The following is a 24,700-nucleotide window of genomic DNA, read 5'->3' on the forward strand; positions in this document are numbered from 1 at the left end:
GGGCTCTCCCGTACACCAGAGAAGGCCCTGGGGCTTTCCCCTGGCTCCCCCCATGGGTGGAAATGACTTTGGTTCAGGGCTGTGAAGGCCCACATCCAAGAAATTCCAGTCACTAAGGTGGCCCTGAACTAATACAGTTTCTTGGGGACCTTTCAAATGATAGTGTTCCTAGGATGAAACCAGAAGCCATCTGTAGTTATTTCTTTACTCTGGAGACAAAGCAAAACACAATTTGCATGACTCATTTGGTCACCTAAACCTCCCTCACATTGGACTTTACACTGAGGGTCTTTTAAGGCTAGAGGAAATAGATTAGAAGGACACGATAGGAAGATAAAGTGAAAAGGAAAAGAAATCCAGGTACCAGGCAGGGGAATTAAACTTGCTTATCAAAAAAGTCAGTCTTGAAGATAAAAGTTCTAAGGATGGATGATGATAATAGTTGCACAATGTGAATGTACTTAATGCCATTGAACTAAACATTTAAAAATGGTTAAAATGGTAAATTTTATATTATGTATATTTTACCACAAGAAAAAAGTCAGTCTTGTACTAATATTCATACAACCCCTCAGTGTGGACACACATGGCCAAAATTTAAGAGAGAAACTTATTCTAAAATCAAAAAAGGACAAGGGCATACGTTTTCATTTTTGCTAAAATTCCTCTCCTCATTTGAACCCTATAAGGTTAGAGAGACATTAAATGTTGGCATCACACAGGAAATTCACTTCCAATTTACTGTTGGCATTTAAAAGTGGTGCTAATTTATATGCAGTTCCTATTAATTAGTTTGTTACATTCAATTATACAACTGAATTAAAAACATAAAAACACCCAGTACCTTTTCCCTTAAAATCTTCTGTTTTGATGCTTTCCCAAAACACAGCAACTACTGAGAAGTCGTCTTTATTTTTTAGTTTCATTGTATCGAAATGTATCGAAATGTTTTCCACAATCTGGTCTTGCCCCTCTTTTTAAAGAATTCTTTTCCCAACATCATGGGTTGATATGTCACAGAGTTATAGGCTGCCCATCCCTGTGAAAAAGTTCTTCCTTTCAGTCCTGGATCGATGTGGAAATCATTGCACCGGATAAGGAGATGCCAAGGCCAGTGGGAATACACATGTGCCAGGTACATACCTGGACAGGCTCAGGTGGAGCCAGGAGTCCGGAGCAGCAATTCTACGTGTATCAGTCTCAGCAGAACTGCTGCAGGCTGTCATCATATCTGCTTGTGAACACAGAAGGGACAGTTCATTTTTTCTTGGTCACGGTAACACATCAAGGGGATAACGTGCAACAGTGTCAATTCAATGACAGGGGTGATGCACAACCACAGATGCCTCCAAGCAGGAAAGGACTGTAGAGATCTAGTGAGAACAACTGCTTCGCCTGCCTGTCAAGGTAATGCACAGCCCCTGGATCTGAGCTCGTTACTCTCCAGCTCTTCACCCAGAAAACAAAATGACAGCAGGCACAGCACTGGCTTATGTAGTACATACAGGTGATCGTCCCCATTACAGAAGAATCTGAATGTTATTTTCATACACCACAGCATTTAACATACCTCTTTTTTATTTACAGTAAAATATAGAAATGTGAGAAAACGTTAGCGTCAAACATGTTAAGACGTTCTTAGAAGGGATGTGTAACTTTGAAGTAGTAGATCATTAGCCAAGATTTTAAAGGTTATTTTGTATTCAATATTTGTTGAAATTTAAAACAGACGAGCAAAGTACCTCCAAAATAAAGATTACCAAAATAAACTGAAAAAGTATTTCCAAAATAAAGATGATCAAAAGCTAGTTAGCCTGAGTATATTAGTTGTCTACTGCTGCTGTAACACATTACCAGAAACTTAGCGACTTAAACAGCATATCTATCGTCTTACAGGTCTGTAGGCTAGAGGTCTGACATGGGCTCCACTGGGCTAAAATCAAAGTGTCGGCAGGGACGCGTTCCTCTCTGGAGGCTCTAGGGGAGAATCTGTTCCCTCGCCTTTTCTAGCTTCCAGAGGCCGCCCACGTTCTTTGGCTTGTGGCTCCTTCCCGAACCTGCAGTAACTTTCTTCCTGTATATGCTGTAAGTAACCAACGCCAGCCATGTTGCATCTGTCTCTGATTGTACCTCACACTTCCCTCTGACTGACCCTCTCCCAAGTCCCTCTTCCACTTTAAGGACACTTGTGATTATGTTGGGCCCACCTGCAGAACCCAGACTCCTCTCCCTATTTCAAGGTCAGTGGATTAGTCCCTTAAGTCCACCTGCAACCTTATTCTCCTTTGCCATTTAACCCAACATATTTACAGGTTCTGGGGATTGGATGGATTCTCCATACACACATTAGATACACATGTAAATACACATTAAATATACCGTTTAATATTTTTGTGACAGTACAATAATTGTCATTCAGTTGCCTTAATCTACAGAATTTCTCTTTTTGAGCTATATAAAACATATTAAACTGGCCAGATGCAATAGTAAAAAAAAAAAAAAGAGATAAAACAAATTGTACAACATTACAAAGTAGTGGCTATGTGTAAGTATGTGTTTAGATATGTATATATAAAATTATACATGTTTATGTGTATGTGAGTGTAAATACACACACACACACACAATTTTAAAGTTAATCGAATGGTTCTGGAAAATCAATATACCATAGAGATCCCTGGGACGGTAATGCTTATAAAAGAAGGCCATGTTTATGAAGATCCCAAATCAGTCAAAGACAAGATTCTTAACAAAGAACATCAAGATTATAGACAAAGCAATTCTTTCCCTTTAGTCCTTTTCCCCTACTTGTTTTTTTCTCGCTTTCTTCCTGTTCTTGTTCTTCCCAAACTAAATGTCCTTGTGCTCTGTTGTGTGTGAAATGACCAGAGCCTTTACAAACATGGTCAAACCACCAACCCACAAATGCATTAGTGCAAGGGCTCTGGAGGAAATCACTGGAAACAAAGGGAAGGCACGTGGGTCTCCGTCCAGTGTACCTGTAATCCTGTAGAGGGAGGTCCCGATTCCTCCAATGGCAGCAATACTAGCTTTGCTTTTCTAGAAACATGACTTGCAAGTGTGACCACTGTCACCGGCGAGAGCTGGTGCCCGGTCCAGGCAGACTTAAAAGACAGGAATGTGATAGTGGCAGTCATTCTCGGTCAGCAGGGAGACCTCCGGCCACTCCCTGAGCGACTCCTCGGGGTAGCAGACTTCAAAGTCTCTGGAGTTAAACCTGAACAGTCTGAACACTTTTATCTTCACTTCCAGGGAGTATCCAAGTACAAACATATCAATCTGGGGACGAGATGAAAGAGAGGTCACAGATACACATCTCCAAATTCCCACCTCTCACCAGCGGAGGGTGAGTATTCTTCTGCAGCTCATGAGATGATGATGTATTTGCTGACCCACACATGAACCAGGGAGGGGGCACAGAGCTGGGGAATGAATGTCCGCTGCGTGGACGGCAGGGGACAAGCAGAGAAACGTCTCTGGGGAGTAGCGTGAAGAAATCACAGGGAAAGCTGCCTGGAAAATAAAAACTAATAAAAGGAATGCTTACAGTAAAAGTTACACTGTTTTTCCAACGGTTTTTTTTTATCATCTTAAATCAATTTTTATTAAAATGTCAGATGATTTTGAGCACCTCCTAGAAAAGGAAAGCAAAGCAAAGCAAAACGAAAGCCCTTTTCTATGGGGAAATGAAAGCATTGTCTGGACTTCTTTTAAAATTTCAGTAACTTCTACTTGTCTGCACTAAGTAGCCAAATGCTCTCCCAGATGTTGCCTCAGTTTGCAGCTGGACTTCCTCCTGGGTAACCTCTGTTGTGGGAAAGCCTGTTACTACCTTAGAGGCAGCGGGAAGGTCAGGAATGCTCCCAGGACTGCCATTCGCCAGCCACAGGGCTGCAAAGACGCAGCCGCCAGCATCGGGCAGGAAGGTTTATCACTCTTCTTTTCCTCACTTGAGGGCAATCATACCCACCTGCCACCTCTTTGCAGCTGGATTTATCATGGCTGAAAGCAAACTACAAACACCTATGTGCTCAAGTGTTGCCAGCATCGTCCTTCATCATACACACACGATTCTTCTGCCCCATTTACCTGCTCTAGTCCACACGTGTCACCTACAGAATTCAGGTGATTCATCATGAAGCTTAAAGGGTCGGAAGAGGTTTCCCGGGTAAACAGGAGTCGAAAAAGACTGGGAATGGCCTTTTCGGTCTTCATTTGTTCATAAGCCTCAGTGACCTGATAGAGCATGATGAACTTCAGAGCTTCGTAAAGTTTATATTCCAGGATAGCGTCAGAAAAAAGGATGTTGCACATACTTCCTCTCTTGTGATAATCTTTAATTCCACTAAATTCAGTCCACTAAAAACACAGATGTAAAGTGAAACTTAAACGGGAACGGTGAATACATACACCATTGCATAACTTTTAAAGTACTTATAAAACAAACCAGAGATTAATAGAGGGGAGTCGAACTTTAACTTTTCATTTTATGTCATTTGACACTGATTTTTTTAACCCTAAGTACTTATTACTTTTACATTAACAAAATATTTCATTTAAACTAGTTTTTCAAAAAAGCACCACCTACTAGGTAAAATACTAAACAGGTCAGTTTCCTAAAGCTGCCTCTAAGGGTGTTGGGTTACACAAAGGACTTTCCAGTGACGAACAGTACTAATTAGTATTCTTTCTTTACCACTCACTGTGTGCCAGGGCGGAGTAGAAAGCGATCTACGTGCATTCTCTCATTCAATCCTCACAATAACTAACTGTACAGGGTTAAGACTATTCATATTTTAGTTTTACAGATCAGAAAACCGTGGCACAGAAATGGTATTTCCCAAGGAGGATTCATTTCAACGATCTAAAATCTGTGTTTATTCAGAGCAGGAAAAACAATCTTAGTCAAATTATAACATCTGTCCTGTCCCCAAGTTACTAATAGGCACATTTCAGAAGGGCATTTCCCAGTGCCTTGTCTGGACCTTGCACCACATTTTTCTGGGGAAACAACAGAGGTACGTGATTGTTAAGGTTTCCCGGCCAGTCCACAAAAGCCCTCTTAGCCTGTGATAGGTGTAATCATCGCGTAGAACAGCATCGCTCCCGTTCATTACTGGGAAGGACACAGAAGAGCAGGGAAGGAAGTGGTCAGCTGCTGGAAGACCATTCCTGCCCCACTTCCTACTAGCGGGGCGTAGAGCGACATGCCTGGCATGAGAGAAAAGGGGCTGTGTGTGGGGTGCATGCTTTCATTCCTAGTTTTCCCCCCTAAAGACTCACCTGTGCTTTCAATAATTCCACACATTTACGTAATTTTCCAAACACATTCGAACCTGTATACTTCTCAGGACCAAAACTGTATTGCTGGATCCAATTACAACCTTGTGAAAAGAGCAGTTTTTCAGGAAGCTTAAAAAGGAAGTAGATGCCAACAGTGATCAGTATCTCAACATGTCTGACACACAATTTGGAATATGTCACAGGAGATAATCTTATCCCATTCAGAATCTTCATTTTAAAAGACTATAACAACAGTTAAGTAAAAACATATAGTCTTGTGTGTGTGTGTGTGTGTGTGTGTGGGTGGTACACGGGCCTCTCACTGTTGTGGCCTCTCCCGTTGCGGAGCACAGGCTCCGGACGCACAGGCTCCAGATGCGCAGGCTCAGCGGCCATGGCTCATGGGCGCAGCCGCTCCGCGGCATGTGGGATCTTCCCGGACCGGGGAACAAACCCGCGTCCCCTGCATCAGCAGGCGGACTCTCAACCACTGCGCCACCAGGGAAGCCCTATAGTCTTGTTTTAGATTTGTGAATTAAGTGATTTGGATCATCTTCTTAATTCACAGTTTCACAACTAATGAAAACCTAAATGAAGATTACGTCTACAGAAACAATCTTTTTGGATAAAACATTTCCCGAACTTCCTAGGTATACCCTTTTAGAAATTATTTTTAACCAAGCACCATTAGAGTAACATAGTATATCAGGGGAATGTAGATTGTACAAGGATGCACTTTGGGGTTCAAACCTAGCTCTCTCACTCGCCCGCTGAGAGATTACTCACCCAGCACTGTTTATGTAACCTCTTAGCCTCATCCTCCACTGTAATGGAGACAATGACAATTGTCAAAAATCAATGACAGTACTATCCATTTTGCAGGACTCTTGTTGGGACTAAATAAGATTATAGAATACATAAGAATCTGATCCATTGTGGGTATCTGATCCATTTTCCCACCCAGCTGAGCTTGTGGAGCCCAGGGCCTCAGCTAAGTTCTCTGTCCTCAGCAACTAGCAGCAGGGCTGGCACACAGCACACGCTTAACCGCTAGACGCAATTAAACTACCACTAAAAACAGCTCTAAACAAAAGATGGTAAGGAAATAGACCATGTGTAGTTATATATATGCAAATACTTTATATTTCTTTGCTCCTCCATCCTTAAATGTACATCTGTGGTTAGGCATACTACATTCAAATAAAAATTAAGATTATTCGTAAGACTGTGCTGCTTTAAGTGTTAAGAAAATGAAAAAAACAAGGTACTGACTGGGAGAAAATATTTGCAAATGACATAGCTGATGAAGCACTCATATTCAGAATATATAAAGAATTCTCAAAACTCAATATTAAAAAAACCCAAACAACCCAATAAAGAATGGGCGGGGCTTCCCTGGTGGCGCAGTGGTTGAGAGCCCGCCTGCCGATGCAGGGGACACGGGTTCGTGCCCCAGTCCGGGAAGATCCCACATGCCATGGAGCGGCTGGGCCCATGAGCCACGGCCGCTGAGCCTGCGCGTCCGGAGCCTGTGCTCCGCAACGGGAGAGGCCACGGCAGTGAGAGGCCCGCGTACCGCAAAAAAAAAAAAAAAAAAAAAAAAAAGAATGGGCAAAAGATCTGAACAGAGACTTCTCCAAGGAGGTAATGTGGATGGCAAATAAGCACATGCAAAGATGCTCAATATCATTACCCATTAGGGGAATGCAAACAAAAGGCAGTGACACAAATGCACCCCTATTAGAATGGCTAAAAAACAAAACAATAAACCTGAGAATGTGGAGCAACTGGAACTCCGTTATTGGTGGCAAAATGGCAGAGCCAGTCTGGAAAAGAGTTGGCAGGTTCTTATCAAGTTAAACCTATCATGTGACCCAGCTATCTCACGCCTAGGTATTTACCCAAAAGGAATGAAAACTTACGTTCATACAAAATCCTGTATGGGAATATTTATAACAGCCTTATTCATAATTGTCAACAACTGGACGCAATCTGGGGACCTCCCTGGTGGCACAGTGGTTAAGACTCCACGCTCCCAGGGCAGGGGGCCCGGGTTTGATCCCTGGTCAGGGAACTAGATCCCACATGCGTGCCGCAACTAAGAGTTGTCCCACATGCCACAACTAAGGAGCCTGCGAGCTGCAACTAAGGAGCCCGCCTGCCGCAACTAAGACCCAGGGCAACCAAATAAATAAATAAATAAACTGGAAGCAATCCAGATGTCCTTCAACTCATGAATAGATGAACAAAATATGTGACATTCATATCATGGAACACCATTCAACAATAAAAGGAGTGAACTACAAATCCATGGAACAACGTGGATGAACTGCAAATGCATTATGCTAAGTGAAAGAGGCAGATTCAAAAGGCTACACACCAAATAATTCCATTTATGTGACATTCTGGAAAACGGACAGAAGACATATCAGTGGTCGCCTGGGGTTGGGGGTGAGAGAAGGATTGACAAAAAGGGATACAAGGGATTCTCTGGGATGGAGGTTACATACTGAGCTTGTCAACACTCAAATAACCATAGAGTAGAAAAGTGAATTTTAGCAGACCACCTAACTTATAAAGGACAGATGCCCTTCTCCAGAAAAGATGCCGGCATTAAAAACAAACAAAATTGGGTGCGACTATCCTTCTGAGATGGTTTGTTTGCAAACTGACATGAGAGACAGAGGACTGGGCTAAAGGACCTTCAGTCTCCTGACGCCCTGTGTACAAAGCCACCCAGAGAAGACCCCGAGCATCTGTGTTGCAGTCCCCATCAGTGTGACCTTTCCCGAATTTCCGGTGTGAGAACGTACCTTCGCAATATCTTTTTCTTTCATCCAGGATGGGAAGGAGAGGCCCTGGCTGAAGATTTGGAAGAGCACCGACCTTAGTGCGTCATAGTTGTCTCTCCTTACTTGTCGAACACATTTAATATGCCGCCGCCAAAACAGCTCCTCATAAGCCTATGAGCACGAGAGGAGAGGCTGTCTTTAATTCCACTGGATGAGAGAATAAAGAAAGCAAATCCACTGCATCTTCAGCAGGTGTTACTCCCAAATAAAGTGGACAACAGAAACAAAACAATTATAAATTATGAATGCGAACACGTGTAATTTTCAAGTGACTTTTGTGTGTATGGAGTCCATGTCGTGCTATTTTAGTTGGTAACTTCCTGGAAGCCCAGAGCCAGGAAATGTCATTCTGGGGAGATGATGTCTACAACTTGAACACAGTGAAAAATACTATATATACTTTTAAGCCCATGCTAAAGTGTCATTTAAATGTACTTTTTCTTTCTCTCTCTCACTCTTTTTTTTTTTTTTGGCTTTAGCTAGTGACAAGGTTGGACAGCACTGCTGGGAATATTTACCAAGATTGGTCTGATGGAAAGTTCTAAAAATCCTCAAAATCTTTTATGTCAAGGCGCCTGAATCCCTTCAAGGACAGAAGTCTCCACTGCATGTGCAGATGTGGTCATGGGCTTGGTCAGCAGGGAGCTGAAAAGGGTACAACGCTCAAGTGTCCTGAAATTACGGGCCTAATTTACCCAAGTCCTCGAAGGCACTAGCTCTAGGTGAAAGGCCTGAAGGCAATGTCTAGCAGCTGTTGGCTTTTAATGAGAGCCACGGTTGTTCTTGGTGCCACATTTGGTAAAGCAGAATGGAATGCGTGTTTCCCGATTTTTACACACAAATTCTCCACCCACCACGAGCTGTATAAACAGACACACCTTCCTCACCAGCTTGGCATGGGGTGTCTCTCCTTTCCATTCTCTTGCACAATAACTGAGTAAATCAACTTCTGCCTCCACACTGAGGTTCCCTGGACCAAATCAAAGATACAAGGTGGTGAATTTTCCCTCTCCTTTCCCTTCTTGAACCCTCTCTGCACTTTAAAAATAAGGAAACATATGCATGAAAATATTTACTTTTGAATCTCCTCTGCAGATATCCAATCCACCTAAAAGATAAGGGAACGATAATATCAAAATTCTATTTTAAACAGCAAGGGCATTTTTGAAAATTAAAGATGACAGCCACATACCTTTTCAGCCGGTGCCCTAAATATAAATGTAGCCTTCTGAAGTAGCAGAGGGTGCCCACCAGAAATGAAACTGCCAGTGTCACTGACCCCTTTCCTACTCTCCACGCAGTATCTAAGGCTTGGCTGGTGACGAGTGTCCAGGAGTGCACTTGGTCATTTCCTACAAAAATTTAATAATAATAACACTGTATAGCATGGGGAACTATATTTAATATACTCGATAAACCATAATGGAAAAGAATATAAAAAGGAATGTATATATGTGTCTGAGTCACTTTGCTGTACAGCAGAAATTAACATTGTAAATCAACTATACTTCAATAAAAAGTAAAATAAATATACATCACAATTACACAAGCCTGCTTTGTTTAAGGGGAAAAAAAAGATACACTGGATAATTTTACCTGTAAAGAGTTTATCATTGATTTAAATAAACATTTTTTAAAGCATTTGAAAATTCAATCTAAAGATTAAAGAAACACCTAGTTCTCCTATAATCAGTGTCATATATAAAGATATCTTTGTTCCACAGAATTCAAGAGGAATAGGGAACATAAACAGCATGGGTTTCGGAATCCCTCAGACCTGAATTTAAAACCCATTTCTCCTACTTACTCAGCTGCCTGACTGTGGGACACCTCATTTCTCTTCCCCTGAATTTTCTTGACTGTAAAACGGGAGTAAAAATACTGACCTCGCTGGAGAAAGATGGAATGAAATCATTTAAGAACTAGCACAGTGCGCCTTGCACTGTGTAGAATATCTGTTAAATCCAAGAATGATCAAGGGAGTCTGCTCAGCACCGAGCCCACAGGAGTCAATCACACCAGGGGGGTCTCCTGCCGTGTGGCCACGGCGATACTCTTAGGTCATTATGGGGCATAACACATGCCATCATCTGAATGCACAGAACGAGACTCAGACAGCAGGCACAGAGACATGGTTTCCAGAAAGTGGGCCACTCAGAATAGTCATGGATGGAGCTAGGTGTGCAGCTTACAGGGTACACTACGATTCCTGATGTGACAGGAGAGAAAATTCACAGGCCAGGAGAGCCCAAACTACGTACTTGCAATATTTTACTATGTGCAACAGATTCCTAATTATATTATGTTTGAACATGTAAAATGCTGAAGTACAAATGAGGAAGAGAACTTTTGAATGGTGGCCACACCTCCTGGGGTTCATTGTGAAACAGTTCCCTCCCTGGCACATTGGTTTAGTAAAATTCCAATGATTAACTGTAGTAAAAGCCTCCTGGATTCGGAATCTACAATTTTAGCATTTTTGATCGCATGGATATCTGATATGCATATCTCAGTAAAGTTGCTATACATTCTCAATAAATATATACACTCTCAATAAAGAAAGAATTTACCAGCAAATAAAGAAATAAAGTTACCAGCAAATAAAAATATGCATGTTTATAATTATTTAAAAGTACATTTTTTTATTATTCCATTAAACTATTTATTTTTAGATCGTTGTACATTCATACGCAGCTCTAAGAAATAAGCTTACAAGAGACAGAGACATCATGTACCCTTTACTGGAAAAGTACATTTTCAAAAGCAGGTACTTACCTGTTTAGAACAATTGATTGGCTGTTAATTATGTATTTACTTCTACCTAGATACTTAGTACAAAGTTTTTAATGAATTGTTTAAAACCGTAAGCTATAATGCCTTTGCATCTATAATTCAGACTTTTATTAAAGCCTACATTATTCTCCTTAAAGAATGTATAATATTTTAGTATAAAGAGAGAGCATCATATGTATACACAATCACTGCCTTGTTGACGAGCATGTGGATTGTTTCCCAGCTTTTCACTTTTACAAACATTTTCCTCCAACAGTCCTCGTGGACTCACGGTATCTTTTAGGATAATTTCTAGAAGAGGAAACTCTGGGTCAAAGGGTGTGCACATTTCCAGATGTTCCAGATGTTGCCAAAGTGCCCCCTCAAACAGCTGACACTCCCGCCACGTGTACGAGCCTCCATTTCCCTAAACCCCAGGACCGGTTATGATTTCTCACTGCAGTAACACGTTCATAGTTCTTCCTCCGTGAAGAGCCTTTTGGAGCATCTGCCTGCTTCCCACCGGGTCATCCTGGTTTTTGTGTGGACTTGGAGGGCTTGCAGTCACTGGGCTGGGGGCTGGCTGCTGCCCCCTCCATGGGGCACTGCTCTCATCTGCCGCACACAGACTCCAATTGACGTGCTGCATTCTTAAAAGATACTGCCCGGCCCCTCGGGGCACTTGATTTGAGACCCCTGAAATGGGGGCTTCTCCTGAGCCTGAGGCCTCTCGACAGCTGCCAGGGCCTCCATGGGGACCCACCGCAGATTATGGTCTCCTCACACCTACACACACGTGCATGCGCACGCACACACACACACACACACGCACGCACGCACTTCCCTAGCCTACCGCCCTAATCCTTGAAATTAAACCCACCTCCAACCCAAGAAAGAGCGATATGATCAACTTCTCAGAAAAAAACATGTGAGGGCTGAACACCCTCTTCCCACGCAAACCAAGAACACGAGCCTAAACTCCTTGCATCCACTCTACCCAGTGCAGCCACGGGTACTAGCCAAGAAGGGCCAGGGAGCAGATCAGGGGGGCTGGTGTGGGTACCAGGGAGCGGCCTGGAGGTGGGACTCAGGAGGTCACAGGGGAGTGGGCTGCAGCTCAGAGAGAACCCCGAGGTATTCACATAACTTCATATGGAAATATTATCAGGAGTGGGGCTTTGACAGTTTAAAAGAGCTACAGTTTGAGCTTTTGCTATGTGCCAGGCCCTGCAGCAAGCGTTTTACAGGAATTGTCTCATTTGCTCCTAGAAACGCAGTGGCGTAAGGAGGCCCTGGTCCTGCAGTGCACGGGGTGGGTGACTCCATGCCCCCAAGTGCCTGTTCCTTAACCCCGGGAGGGAGGGCAGCAGGACAGCCCAGCGCCGGGGACGCAGGGTGGCTCAGGGGCTCCTCTCGCTGCCGTTACCCTGGTAACACGGAGGCCCCCTTGGAGCTGTGGGATGCTCCAAGGAGATGTCGGGAAAAGTGCCGAGCTCATGGCCGGGCACACGGCAAGTACCCAAAACATGCTCATTATTATTTTATCACCTGAGGACACTGCGAGGGAGAGAAAGATGAACTAAGCCGCAGAGCTAGAATTCAAGCACACGGGGCACTGCGATGCAGAAGCTGGACGCTGTCCCACTTGCCTACCCTGCCGCTGAATGATGGAGCTGAGTGAATCCCCAGCCAGCTCTGCTACAGCAAGTGGAATCCAGGCTCTTTAAAAAGAGAGTTTAAAAAATTTCTCCTGCATGTGTCAATAACTGGATTACAACTCAAAACAACAGACAAGGAGGAGAACACCATAAATGAGGCACCCAGCAAAATACTATCATGATCACAGCTTTGATGATCTCCTGAGTCAAATCTCATTTCCCCCAAAGCAGCCGAGACGGGATAAGATCTTCCATGTCAGAATCTTCCCGGGGTCCCCCTCGGCCAACCGGCCAGGGAGAAGTCAGCACCCACCCAACCAACTTCCCCTCCCCTGCCCGGTGCCCTGCCTAACAGCGAGCTGGCCTTGGGGGACGCCCCCTGGACTAACAGGAAAAGAGAGAAGTTCCACCACCATGGAGTCAGTCTTTCAACATAATAAACAGAGGAGCGAGAAGAAGGGCAAGAAACAAGGGGAGTAGGGGACGAGGGGTGGCTTTGGCAACGAAGAGGCGGAAAACAAGCGTTGCCAGGAATTATGGATTTGATCCTTTTTAACGCTCATCAAGAGATAAAAATGAAATTTCTTTTTAACCCTTTCGGGCTGGACCGCTTGGGTGGTGGCTGAAATGAGGTGATACATGAGGCACCAGGCATTCCTGTGACAGCGGAAAGTGGACGAACTAGGTCTTATACATCCCCCCAGTCATCAGCATTACCACCTGCGGAGACCTCAACCCACACAATCCGAGGCAACCCTTAGGCAGTTGCGATGTCCTTTGGGTAATGACACCAGAACCTCCTGAAGCCAGCAGTGTGGCCATCTGACGCTAAACTCCGATCTGTGATCACTCAGACTACATGTGGCAGATGAGACCATTGACTAGAACTGAAAAAATAAGAAGCCACTGTTCTTTTGTGGTAAAATTCTACTCAGCCTTTTTTTTTTTTCCGTTCTCTAAACTGTACCAAAACTGAAATAATTCAAACACTCAAACAGGAAACCAAAAAGAAAAAAACAAACCTGAAAACAAAACTTAAAAGACCCAGAGGAGCCAGGAAACCGAGTGATCACCCTGACAGCACTTGGCCCCAGCCTCAGGCGCGCTCTCAGGGAGAGCCCCGGGGCCTGGCTGGGGCCCGGCCCCTGCCCCACAGGCCACCCCTGGGGCTGCGGCGGCACAGGGAGCTCGCTCCGCCCTCGGCTCCTCTGCCCCCCCCTCCCCCCGGGGTCCCCCCCCTCCCCCGGGGTCCGGCCCACTGACATCTCCTGAGGCAGAGGAGGAGAACAAGGGCTCCGGGGCGGGCTTCGTGGCGGAGACTAGGCCTGAGCTAAACAGTGGAAAAGGCGACCTAATTTCGACATTGGAGACAGCAGGGGCAGCGAGACACACAACATGGGAAAATCACCTTGTTGAAAACTTTAAGGTGAAAAACACCAAATTTAACATAATAAATACAACAGATATTTCTATCAGCTTCAATGCCATGTTCTGGCTGATTAGCAGGAGATGGTAGGAAGAGTGGCCAAGAGAGATGGATGGGTTAGGAAGCAAACAGGGCCCGGGACGGCCGTGCCCCTTCTCTGTGGCAGGAGTGGTGAAGGGATGGGGGTGCCCCAGAGAGGGATACACACAGGCCACGTGGTACAGTGGGCTGGGAGCGGCCCGGGAAGCCCCCCTCCCTCCTGCCCCTCGCCCTTTGGTTATGCTACTTCTTCCTACCCTGGGCTGGGCACCAGGCTGGCAGGCAGTGAACTGAAAAGACACATGCTCTGGCCCCAGGGAGCTCTTGGTCTGGTGGCACGAGGCTCTGCTGTCAGGAAAGGCTACTGGTCAGCTTGCCCGGGCCCACAGGTTAGCACGTCCTGCTGTCGGGGTCCGGCTAACACGAGGCCCTCATGCTGGATGCCCAGGTGGGTCATCTCTCTCAGAGGGGAGCTCTGAGAACCTCAGAGGCTCGAGAATAAAGCAAAATACGGTACGTTCGTCCAAACATATAAGCTAAGCAATATGCAAACAGAGCGATAAACATACAGAACAAATCCTGTTAGGACATCAAGGCTTCTGAATAACTTAGAGCAAATGGGAGACTCCTAGAGAGAAGTCAGCGCAGTGGAGTGAAAGGCTGCGTTTAAATGGTCTTGGCTCGTGCAAAACCATAGGTTAGTTGGGTTTTGTTTTTTTTTAATCAGCTATGTGGGAAAGAGAACAAATAACCTCTTAATAAATCTTTGAAATGGTGAGGTCAAAAGACTTTCTACACATTGGAATTTCAGGTACTAATCCTGCTCAGTTAAGAAACAATGGTCTCCCGCTTAGTAGAGTTCTATCACCAACAACTACAAGATCAGTATCGCTGAGGAAGAGAACCCCCAACGTGAAAGTTTTTATCTCGAAAGTCATGACCAGCGAGACACACAAGGGTAGCCCTGTCGTGCAACCAACTTAACAAGGCTATGTGTGCAATCTCACGTCCCGTGGGACTGGGCACGCTTCACCCAAGGCTCCTGCCGACCAAGAGTCACCAAACACAGCAGGAAATGCTGCTTGCCAAACACTGAGGGGACTGTGTGCGTGTTTTTAGTAACATCATAGCTCAGAGTATTTTCATGTACTGGGCACAGCGTTCGGTGTGTTAAGTCCCACCCGTCACTTTAATTTTCTAACCATGTGGCAGAGGTTTAAAACCCACCCAACTACAAAAGCAGTAGGTGGGATAGGCTCCGGGGACCCCAGAACTCCAGGTCACTGTACCCAGCCAGGCAGACTCCCTGTCCCTGGTCCGGTGGAGACAGCGGGCTGGCAGAACAAGGCCGGGACCCAGTCTTTATTCTGCCATTTTCTAGCTGCAGGACCTCAGATGAATCACTTTGTCTCAACAAAGAGGCGAGCGGTTGGTGTGACCAGATCTGTCACCACAACTTGAATCGTTGCTGCTTGGCGTCACGAGGAACGTGTCTGATTCTTCCTCCACACGATCTTTGACAGAAACACGGGATGCTTGGGCCGAAGGGGCTGGAATCCCACTGGTTCTCCAAGGCCTGAGTCACACCAGGCCCTCAAGCAGAATGAATCTCTCCCCCGGTTCCCCCCTACACACACACACACACACACACACACGCTGTCCACACTGCAGGTGGGTTCCAGTTCAGTGGATTCATGACTGTGTCCCCTTTTGGAAAGCACTGGCTGGAAAGCACTTTTGAGGTGAAAGCTGAAGCTTAATTCACTGTGGACCTGGCCACCTGATGAGCTGTCACATGCACACTTCATCTTTGAAGCCCAGAGAAAGCAAGCAGAAGCCTGAACTTGAACCCACATGTTCTGACTCAAGGTCAGAGCCCTTTGAATTAACTACACAACTGCCCTTCCTGAGTAATTCTCTTCCAAGAATTCAAAATAATTAATAAGCATGAACTCGGAAGGCAGCTGTCATTCCCACTGTGCCTTTTTCTCTTCTAGATCAGACACTCCCCCTTCTCTCCACCAGGCCTCACTTGACATGATTTGGTGGCGAGGGGCAGGGGGGTAGTCTCTTCACCATCCCGGTCACTCTTCTCGGCACCCACCCCACACTCAGAGTGAGACCGCAGGTCAGAACACACTGTCCTGGGTGTGACCAAGCGGGAGAGAATTCAGCCACGTAACCACTTCTTCATGCTCCATCGGGAGTCAGCAAGTTTTCTGTGTGGGGTCAGAGAGTATTTTCGGCACTGCCAGCCATCTGGTCTCCGTCCCATCCACTCAGATCGTCCCCGACAGAGGGGAAGCAGCCAACAGACAGTACACAGTGGGTACTGTGGTGTTCCAAGAAAACTTTTTTACAGACGCTGAAACTTGAATTTCATATAAGTTTCACATGTCAGGAAATGGTATTCTTCTTTTGATCTTTTTTCCAGCCATTAAAAAATGTAAAAACCATTCATAGGTCACAGGCCATATAAAAACTGAGTGGGACAGATGTGGCCCATGGGCCGTGGTTGGCCTGCGATTGTATTAGTATTCAGCCTGCCATCAACCTAAAGCCGTTTAGACCTGTCGCTGGAGCACATCTCCCCATCTGCTGAAGGGGGAGAGAGAAAAGGTGCTATCATCCCACTGTCCTCAAACCTCCAGGTGGAAGAACTGTCCTGGAGATCTGGTGCTGGCCTCCACCCCTCTACCCTCTCCTCTTCCTCTTTTTTGAGGGAGGAAGACTTACCTGATGGCAGGTGTAAGACCCTGTGCTCAGCTTAGCCCCCTCCTCTCCACTAGGATCTGCCTGCCTGCCGAGAGGTGCCCTTGGGGCTGCTGTCTCTCTGGGAGGGAGGCCTGACCTTTGAGGGGAGAGTACAGCTCAGGCACTGCCTGCAAGCCCATCTGGCCATATGACTAAGACATAGGGATTTTATCACCGAGCCGGCATTTTAAAAATCCCTGACTTCCATGTCCACCTTTTAGTTAGTTCAGAACCTGGGAAGGGAAGCAAGGGGTTATCCAGATCGCGTGTGCAAGCTCTGTGCTTTTTCGACCCAGGAGCTGACACACAGCCCTGCTAAATTTCACGTTACTGGACTTGGTTCACTGCTCTGACCTGTCATGGCTTCCGTGGTGCTCTGTCCCTGTCTCAACTCTTAGGCCTTTAAAAATTAAGCTTGTCTTCCACATCCCAAAATAGATCATTTATGAACATGTGACCAAGAGAGAAATAAGGTACACCCTGAGACAAGCCACTTTCGCTGCAGTGATTTTTCCATTAATCAGAATCATTTGGCCTCTGTCGCTAGTGGTTACTCATCCTTCTAATTGGCTTCCCTTCTCCAATGCCATTTTCCGCTCTGAAGCCAATGGTGTGTGTGTTTTGTTGGTTTGTTTTTTGTATCTTTTTTTACATTCAATGGACGTGTCATCTCCTATTCAAAAATCTTTCTGGCTTTTCTTACTTATAGGAAGGACCCACATCCTGGCAGCCAGTGGAGTCATCTGGAAAGGCCTCTAAACAAGTAAGAGAGTAATGGGGCAACGCCTATTGCACCATCCTAGCCACAGGCCTCGGAGAGCTGGTTTTCCTGTAACCAGGGACCGGCCTCACCACGTAGCCCCAGCCACTGGTGGAACCAACTGAGAAGTCGGGCTGGGCCCACCACTGATGGGAGCCCAGGGCGGAGGCTCCCTGTCCTCCTCCCCTAGTCTCTAGCCCTCGCGGACCCACCTACCTTTACGTGGTCCTTCAGATCTGCTCCCCTGAAAAGAAACCAGAGGCTTCCAAACAAACTCGCCAAACATTATAGAGCATTGTACTCAAAGTCTATTGACAGCGACATCCTTACCAGCTGGGCACTCAGAAAGACAATCCTCGGGCCCCGTGGAAGCAGAATCTATGTTCTACAAGATCCCCAGCGATTCAAGCGGAACCAGAGCCTGGGAGGCACCGCCACCGAGAGGGAACCGTCCTTGCCCTGGCTCTACCTGTGGAGAATCTATCTATTGGCTGGGCGCCGGGCTTTTCTTTAGCTCCCAGGTGATTCCAGTGTATCACTGGCGATGAGACCCACTGCTCCGGAGTCAGGGCTTCCTCCGCCCTCGGCTGTTTCTGTTAGCTCAAATATACTATCACGTGCCAACTGATTTCCAAAATTACCCTGAGGGGAATCATGCCAGATAGTCTCACTGGTCATGTAATCCAGCTACAAGTAAGTGCTGCCTGTGTTTTGTGTCTCTTTCCCTTTGGCCAGGGTGGGGCTACTTTTACTAGTCAGTTGCTATTTTTCCAAGGCTGGGATCTATGCCTACCTAAAAAAGAACTTTGCTGAAATTAATAATCAAGGAACCCAACTACTAATGTGACCTCCGGGGAGGTTGACCAACTCCTCCTGGCTTGCCTGGGACTCCCCCAGTTTTAGTGCTGAAAAGCTCCTCGTCCGAGGACATCCTTGGTCTCAGGCAAACCAGGACGGGTGCTCACCCCGCCTCCAGGGTCCCCCTTGGTCTGACCCTGACTCTTCCCTATTCTCTCACCTCTTCCTCTGGCTCCAGGATGACTGGCGGCCCTCAGTTCCTCCATCAGGGCTCACTCTTGCCTCCCGGCCTGCCTTTGCCCATGCTCTTCCCTCATCTGGAATACTCTTCACTTTACTCATTCTCCAGCTCTCAGCTCAAATGTCACTTCCTGGGGCCAAGCTTCTCTGACCCAATCCCAACCCCCAGGCTTGGTCAAATCCCTGCTAACTCTCTCACAGCACACGGTGTCCTTTTCCTTCACAGCACTCGTCACAGTTTATACAACTGTGTTTGTGTTTGATTAGTGTCTGTCTCCCTGTGTAGGTAAATGTCTTAAGGACTGGGACTGTGTCTGTTTTCTCTCTGCTTTCCTGGTCCCTAGAAACATGGTAGATAGTTAATAAATATTTGTTGAATAAATGAAATGAATCGATGTAGTCAGAATCCAGTCCACATGTCTCCATGACAGAGACTGCCGGCCAACCCCAGTATCTGTTCTCTCTTCTTCCATAGGAATAGAATCCTGACTTTGGCTGGATACCTAGCTACTCAGAATAAAGGCTACATTCCACCGTCCCTACATGCTGGGTAGAGCCATGTAAGTGAATTCTGGCCAAGAAGTGTTATGGGCAGTTTTCAAAAGGTTCTGTTGAGAGGAGTGTGTACTCCTTGCCCTCCCTCCTCCCTACTAGCTGGAATGTAGGTGTGATAACTGACATTCAGCAGCCATCTTGGATCAGGAAGTAGCTGTGGGCGTGAAACCCATGCAGGGTGGAAACAAAGTGGAAGGAGCCTGGGCCTCTGACACTACGGAGCCCATTCCAGCCCTGGGGAGCCATGTCTGAGCTTTGCCATAAAAGAAATAAACTTAATTCACTTATTTGGGGCTGTTCTGTTATTCCACCATACCTAATCCTGCCTAACAGCCTCTCTCTTGCTGGTCCCTTCTGACTTCTAACATGCATGTCAGAAATGGTGTGGGAATTCCCTGGCGGTCCAGTGGTTAGGACTCCACACTCCCACCGCAGGGGGTGCGGATTCAATCCCTGGTTGGGGAACTAAGTCCCACAAGCCGTGTGGCATGGCAAAAAAACAAAAAAGCAAAGCAAAAAGAAAAAAGAGAAATGGTGAGCCACCACTCTTGTTTTCCCTTCCCTTAAATACACTCATGTAAATATAACGCAGGAAGTGAGGCTGTGAAGCGGTCACCTCGTGGGATGGCTTCAGGGCAGTGGAATGAGCGGGCCCCAGGGAGTCAGGAACTCAACTCCAGGTCTGGTCCTAGACAGTCGAGCAACCTGGACCTCAGCTTCCTCCCCTATAAACAAACACAAGGAGGCCAGGCCACTCAGCGCCATTCTCCTCCAAATGCCTCTTTATGTTAACATGTTTCAGAGTTATGTTAGTGGAATGGTCACGTTGTGGTACAGGCACAGGATTTTAAGCAGTTGTGAAACAACTGAGGTTCAACTAAACTCAAAACATCACTCAAAACTTGCACTACAGGAAAGACGCCTGAGCGCGTACAGAAGACACATGAGACCTTGACAAATGCCAGCAAATACTTCACCCCTGAGACATGCGTGCTTAGGTCTGCATGTCTATTACACCAGCTGACCTGAAAGCAGAATTTTGATAAAGAGTCTTTTCCGCAAGGGCTTGCGTGGAACCCCAGTTTCTAAATGACAGCAAGAAATAAAAGAGGAAGATTGAGGAGCCTGGGGGAGTGGGGAGGGAAAGGAGAATTGTACCTTCACATGTTAGAGGCTCCACACTTTGAATGAATCAATGAGGTATATGTGGGAGAAGATGCTGGAATATCCAAGCATGAGGACCAGTGCAGTACAAGGTAGGTCTATAAGCAGTGGCTGTACCAGTCCTCTGTCATGACAACCAGCTGAGTATCCCAAACTGAGTTTAACAAATGTTTAAGAAACAAAAGAGAGGGATACACCGTGGATAAAACTGATCTAATAAACTCTCAGTTTGAGAGAGTTTTCTTTTTATTTCAGATTTCAGAGGAAGGAATCGATGCACCCAAGGCTTGCACTGCTTCAGGTGCAAAACTGAGGGACCCAACATTTATATTAATAATTCGATTGGCTACGTTTGCATTTCAAGGTGCGAGGCCAGCCTTAGCTACGAACTGAGCTCCCAGTTCATTTGTTAAATACCAGGTAAAATGACACAGAGCTGATTGGGTCTGCCACTCAGCCCTTCACAACTGGATGGCGACTGACTGTCCTCACCCAAGCCGGCCTGGCTGGCCATCTCTTCCACTTCTCCCGTCCTCTCAGCCATTCTGCTTCTTCCACAGCATTTCGACCTATCCTGGCAGGCGATTTGGAAGACACAGAGCACTGTTTTCCTGTCACTTTAGAGATCTCACAGCAAAGTTGAGGCCTTCTTGTCGCAGATCAACAAATATACCCACGATGTGCCTGGTGTCACTCTAAGACCCAGGGAAAGGTTCTCTCTTTACAGGGAAGAAGCTCAGTCCACTTCTCTTCAACTTGGGAGACAAGACGCTCTGGGGAACCTTCTCTGCCCCGGCTTAGGGGAGAGACACACAAGGTTCAAAGCCCGCGCCCCTACCCACCTCCACTCCTGAGCCACTTGGGAACGAGCCTGTGCCCATGAGGTCCTCCAAGCCTGGGGGGAACAGGAGCTCAGGTCCACAGTATGGGCACATGAGAAGGAAGGACGCTTTCCCCCCCCCACCCCAGTGAAAAAGACAGCTGTATGTGATTTACATTTAACAAGATTTACAGAAAGGGGTAGGCGTGGTCCTGCGCTCCTGGCCCCCCCAGATCTGGGCAGTGCCTCCAGGACAGCCTGACAGGCTGAGACCGGGACCCCCAGGTCTTCTGGGTCCCTTCCGGCCGCCTGGGCCTCAGCGTCTGACGGCCAGCTTGACCTCTGAGGTGGGCCCACGGCACAGAGCCCACCCGGAGTGCAGGCGCCCCGCAGGCCAGGCCAGGTCGGGAAGGCATCTTGTGGCTCTGGGGGCCGCAGGCACTCAGACCCCACCCAAGAGGCCAAACCCAGGTATCTGGGCAGCTGCCGGTGCTCAGGGAAGTGGGCTGGGATTCTGCTTCTAAGTTGGGAGAGGACTCTTGAGAAGCTAACTTCCAATTATCGATACATTATTACTCCCTCTGCCAGAAGACTAACCCTAACTAATATTCAATAAAAATCAATAACACTGGCAAGCAGAGACAGAGCTAATAAGGTGTTTTAAATTACTGTGTATCTAACATCCAACAGTTCCACGTAAACTCAAAGTCAGAGTCACCTGGTTAAATCAACACTGGAAGACTCACTATTAAATTCTTAATTCAGAGGTTTATTGAGCATAGCATCTTACGTGCTACGGTTTCTGGGATTGTTGTTTATTGCCTGGGAATCCCAGCAACAGTACTAACAGACAAGCGTCCTTAGTCTCCTAGAAATGAACATAAACATTTTATCTTCCTCTTATTTTAAACATGATGGCACGTCTATTCCGGCTCAGTTAAATGAAAAAGTAGAAGAATAGAGTATGACTAGAACAGAAGATCACTGGAAAAATGAGTGTATAAACAAAAACTTCTCCCTGTTGACTTATTGTAAAATGACATTTAAGTGTTCTTCCATTCAATTAATTACAAATCAATAAATGTGTATATAACCTCCATCTTGAGAACAGATTGTCCTAAGTAACTGAACGTGGACCAGAGGATTCAAGTGGGCAGGAGAGAAAGGTCAGATACACTAGTCCATTAACTCCTTTAAATGGTACATAGAGACTTCAGAGCCACATATAAAGAAAAACACGTGTAGGAAGTTTTAGCTCGATAACGATGACTTTTTCTCCCGGGCACACACCTGTGAGTTCCCTTGAGCAACAACAATTGTATTACGTTGATAAGCCAACTTTACTTTAGAACAGCTTAACTGCGATGAGGTACCCTTGGAACCTAGAGTGCTCCCAGGTATAAGCCTGACTGTTTTAGGAGACAGAAGCGGGCGATGGTTAAGAACGTGCTGCGGGAGAAGCCAGGCCGCCAGGGCTTAAATCCCGGCACCACTTACTAGCTGGAAACTCTGAGGAAATTCCGTGACCATTCCGAGCATCACAGGACAGTGGTTGTAGAGATTACATAAGACTATGTATGGGCAGTGTCTCCGCGTCCAGCACCGAGAAGAGAACTCCAATACCCACTGCTACTGTGGCAGGGACAACGCTGGGGGCTGCAGACACATAGGACAGCACCCACCTGCTCCGGGGAGCCAGGTGAAAGTTCACTTTCAAATTCAGTCATTGTGCCAATCAAGAATTTCTACTTAGCTAAAACACATGGTGCCAAAACTTACATTTTATTTGCTATTTAATCCATCTCACAGGAACGTAAGAGTAGAAGTATAAAAGTGACAAACAGGCTGGCAAAAAATAGCAACTGTGAACCACTTGGTTGTAAACATTCTCTTGTAGGCTCTGTTGCGGGCATGTGTTTTCAATTGCAGTGTTGGTTTTCCTTTTCCTAAGCCCTCAAACTACTACTTTTTAAGGAAGGAAAATGTTTCCCTTTAGGCTGGAGCTGAGGAAAGAATTCTCTCTGCGCTCACAGTGCCTGCACACCTTGAACCTGGTGCCGTGGAAGGGAAAATTCCTGACAATTACATTAAGCCAAAAGTAGATACCCTTCCGCGCCCCCCAGTCAGCTTTTCCCAGCTGTGCCCCACCTCCGCTTCCAGCTTTGCTCCACCGAAACAACACAGGGAGAAGGGAAGAAAATCACATATGAAAAAGTTCAGATGGATACACCCCCAGGATTCTATAAGAATCCAAGGTGCAGAAAGGTTGAAAATGAGTTCATTCTCCAAACTTTTGAGGGTGGGAGATATGTCAACCACAGAATTCTAGACTGGGAGGGGCTTTATGGATCAGCTAGCCCAGTGCCCTCATTTTATGGACCAGGACCCAGAAGCTTCGAGGCCCGCAGTCCTGGGCAAAAGGATGTCTAGAACTCATGTCTTGTCTCCTAGAACCGGGCTGTTTTCACCACACCCGACACTTTGCTGTGTGAATCAAAAGTTCCCGCTGGGACCAAGAATCCGGACTAAGAAGCAGTCCCAGGAGCTTCCCAGTGACGCTGCGGCACCTGGAACAGGCGTGCTCCCCAAATTCACCAGTGGGCTCTCACCCCCCGGGTGGCCTCCAGGGAAATACACAATCGGGAATGTGCTCCAAACTGAGAAGCAGCTCATCTTCCTCAGACCTGGGGCTGAAAGCATGGGAAGGAAAGCACCCTTCACTCGTCCGGTGAGGGCCCCGCTACGCACGCAGAGGGCAGAGACACCGCGACACAGGTGGCGCGCGGCGACCCCGGCCACCTGTGCCATATACTGTGCTGCCGCTCCTGTCCCTGGTGACATTTTTGTTTCAAAAGCCAGAGTTTTCTCTGTTGCTCATCGAGTCTCGACTGCTGCGAAGGTGTCGGCCACATCCTCTGCCAGCAAAGCGCGAAACCCGTCAACTTCCCTCCGACAACAATCAAGGGCTCGGAGGGGACACCGAGAAGGGGACACCGGCGCTCGTGGGCGCCAGGGCCCGACCCCAGCCGCTGCCGGGGCACCTCACGCCGCCGCAACGCATCCTAGCCCGCAGGACCCGCTTTCTCTTTCCAGGAACCCGCCAGCTCTGCCTCGGAGGGTCGCTCGCTGCCTCGGCCCGAGGGCGCAGTTCCTCACTGAGGGGCGACCCCGCCCCCGACGGCCTCCCCAAACCCTGCAGCCCGTCCCCCTCCCCGCCCCGGGCAGGGCGCCCAGGACCTCCCACCCTTGGGATGGCGGGCCCCGAACCTTCCAACGCAGGGCTGCGCCGACGGCCGGCGGGGAGACCGCTTCCCGGGCGCCCGCGGTCCCCGCCCCGCCTCACCGGGCCCCGGGCCCACCTGCGGCGGAGTCGCGAGGTCGTTGCCGCTCCCGCTCCTGCGGAGGGCTCCTCCGCGCCGCCATGGCGGCCGCGTGCTGCTGATGGCCGCGGAGCCTCGACCGGTGAGTCTGTCAGACGCGGCGGCAGCCGGCCGGCGCCCCGTCTCTCTTCCCGGCGGCTGGCGTGCGATAGAGGCGCCGGCAGGGGACAGCAGCCTG

General features: G+C 47.2%; 1 protein-coding gene and 1 long non-coding RNA gene across 11 annotated transcripts in view; one reads left to right on the forward strand and one right to left on the reverse strand.

The window, feature by feature from the left end:
- The window catches only part of LOC117203055 (uncharacterized), a 59,093-nt gene extending 55,492 nt beyond the window's left edge, over positions 1-3,601 (forward strand). For 7 of the 8 annotated variants that reach the window (XR_007476696.1, XR_007476697.1, XR_007476698.1 and 4 more), the window contains one exon: positions 1,897-2,515. This is a non-coding gene — a long non-coding RNA (uncharacterized LOC117203055). Of the gene's footprint in view, positions 1-1,896; positions 2,516-3,273 lie in introns of those variants that run through there. The other variant, XR_004485630.2, reaches the window with a different exon arrangement.
- OTULINL (OTU deubiquitinase with linear linkage specificity like) lies at positions 722-24,700 on the reverse strand. Of its 3 annotated transcripts, XR_004485629.2 has the most exons (9): positions 24,502-24,696; positions 9,349-9,508; positions 9,233-9,264; positions 9,035-9,126; positions 8,118-8,267; positions 5,305-5,433; positions 4,111-4,380; positions 3,000-3,300; positions 722-1,231 (listed from the first exon to the last, which is right to left on the reverse strand). XR_004485629.2 is itself a non-coding variant. In XM_033436571.2 (8 exons), the coding sequence occupies exons 1-8, from the start codon at positions 24,563-24,565 to the stop codon at positions 3,127-3,129; spliced, it is 948 nt and encodes a 315-aa protein (XP_033292462.2). In that variant the 5' UTR covers positions 24,566-24,700; the 3' UTR covers positions 722-3,126. The 3 variants fall into 3 exon arrangements, 2 of the variants coding, with proteins under 2 accessions (XP_033292462.2, XP_012390175.2); XM_033436571.2 differs by having other exon boundaries at positions 722-3,300; positions 4,111-4,257; positions 24,502-24,700; XM_012534721.3 differs by having other exon boundaries at positions 722-3,300.

The sequence above is a fragment of the Orcinus orca genome, chromosome 3, assembly GCF_937001465.1.
Source record: "Orcinus orca chromosome 3, mOrcOrc1.1, whole genome shotgun sequence".
Classification (NCBI taxonomy): Eukaryota; Metazoa; Chordata; class Mammalia; order Artiodactyla; family Delphinidae; genus Orcinus; species Orcinus orca.

Excerpts from the sequence above, each read along its gene's own strand:
- OTULINL (XM_012534721.3), bottom strand. The coding sequence starts at position 24,565 with ATGGCGGCGCGGAGGAGCCCTCCGCAGGAGCGGGAGCGGCAACGACCT. Across the intron at positions 8,268-9,034 it reads ATGCCAAGCTGGTGAGGAAG|GCTTATGAGGAGCTGTTTTG; the intron begins GTGTGTCTGTTT and ends TCGTGCTCATAG. Across the intron at positions 4,381-5,304 it reads TGGAATTATTGAAAGCACAG|TGGACTGAATTTAGTGGAAT; the intron begins GTGAGTCTTTAG and ends CTGTGTTTTTAG.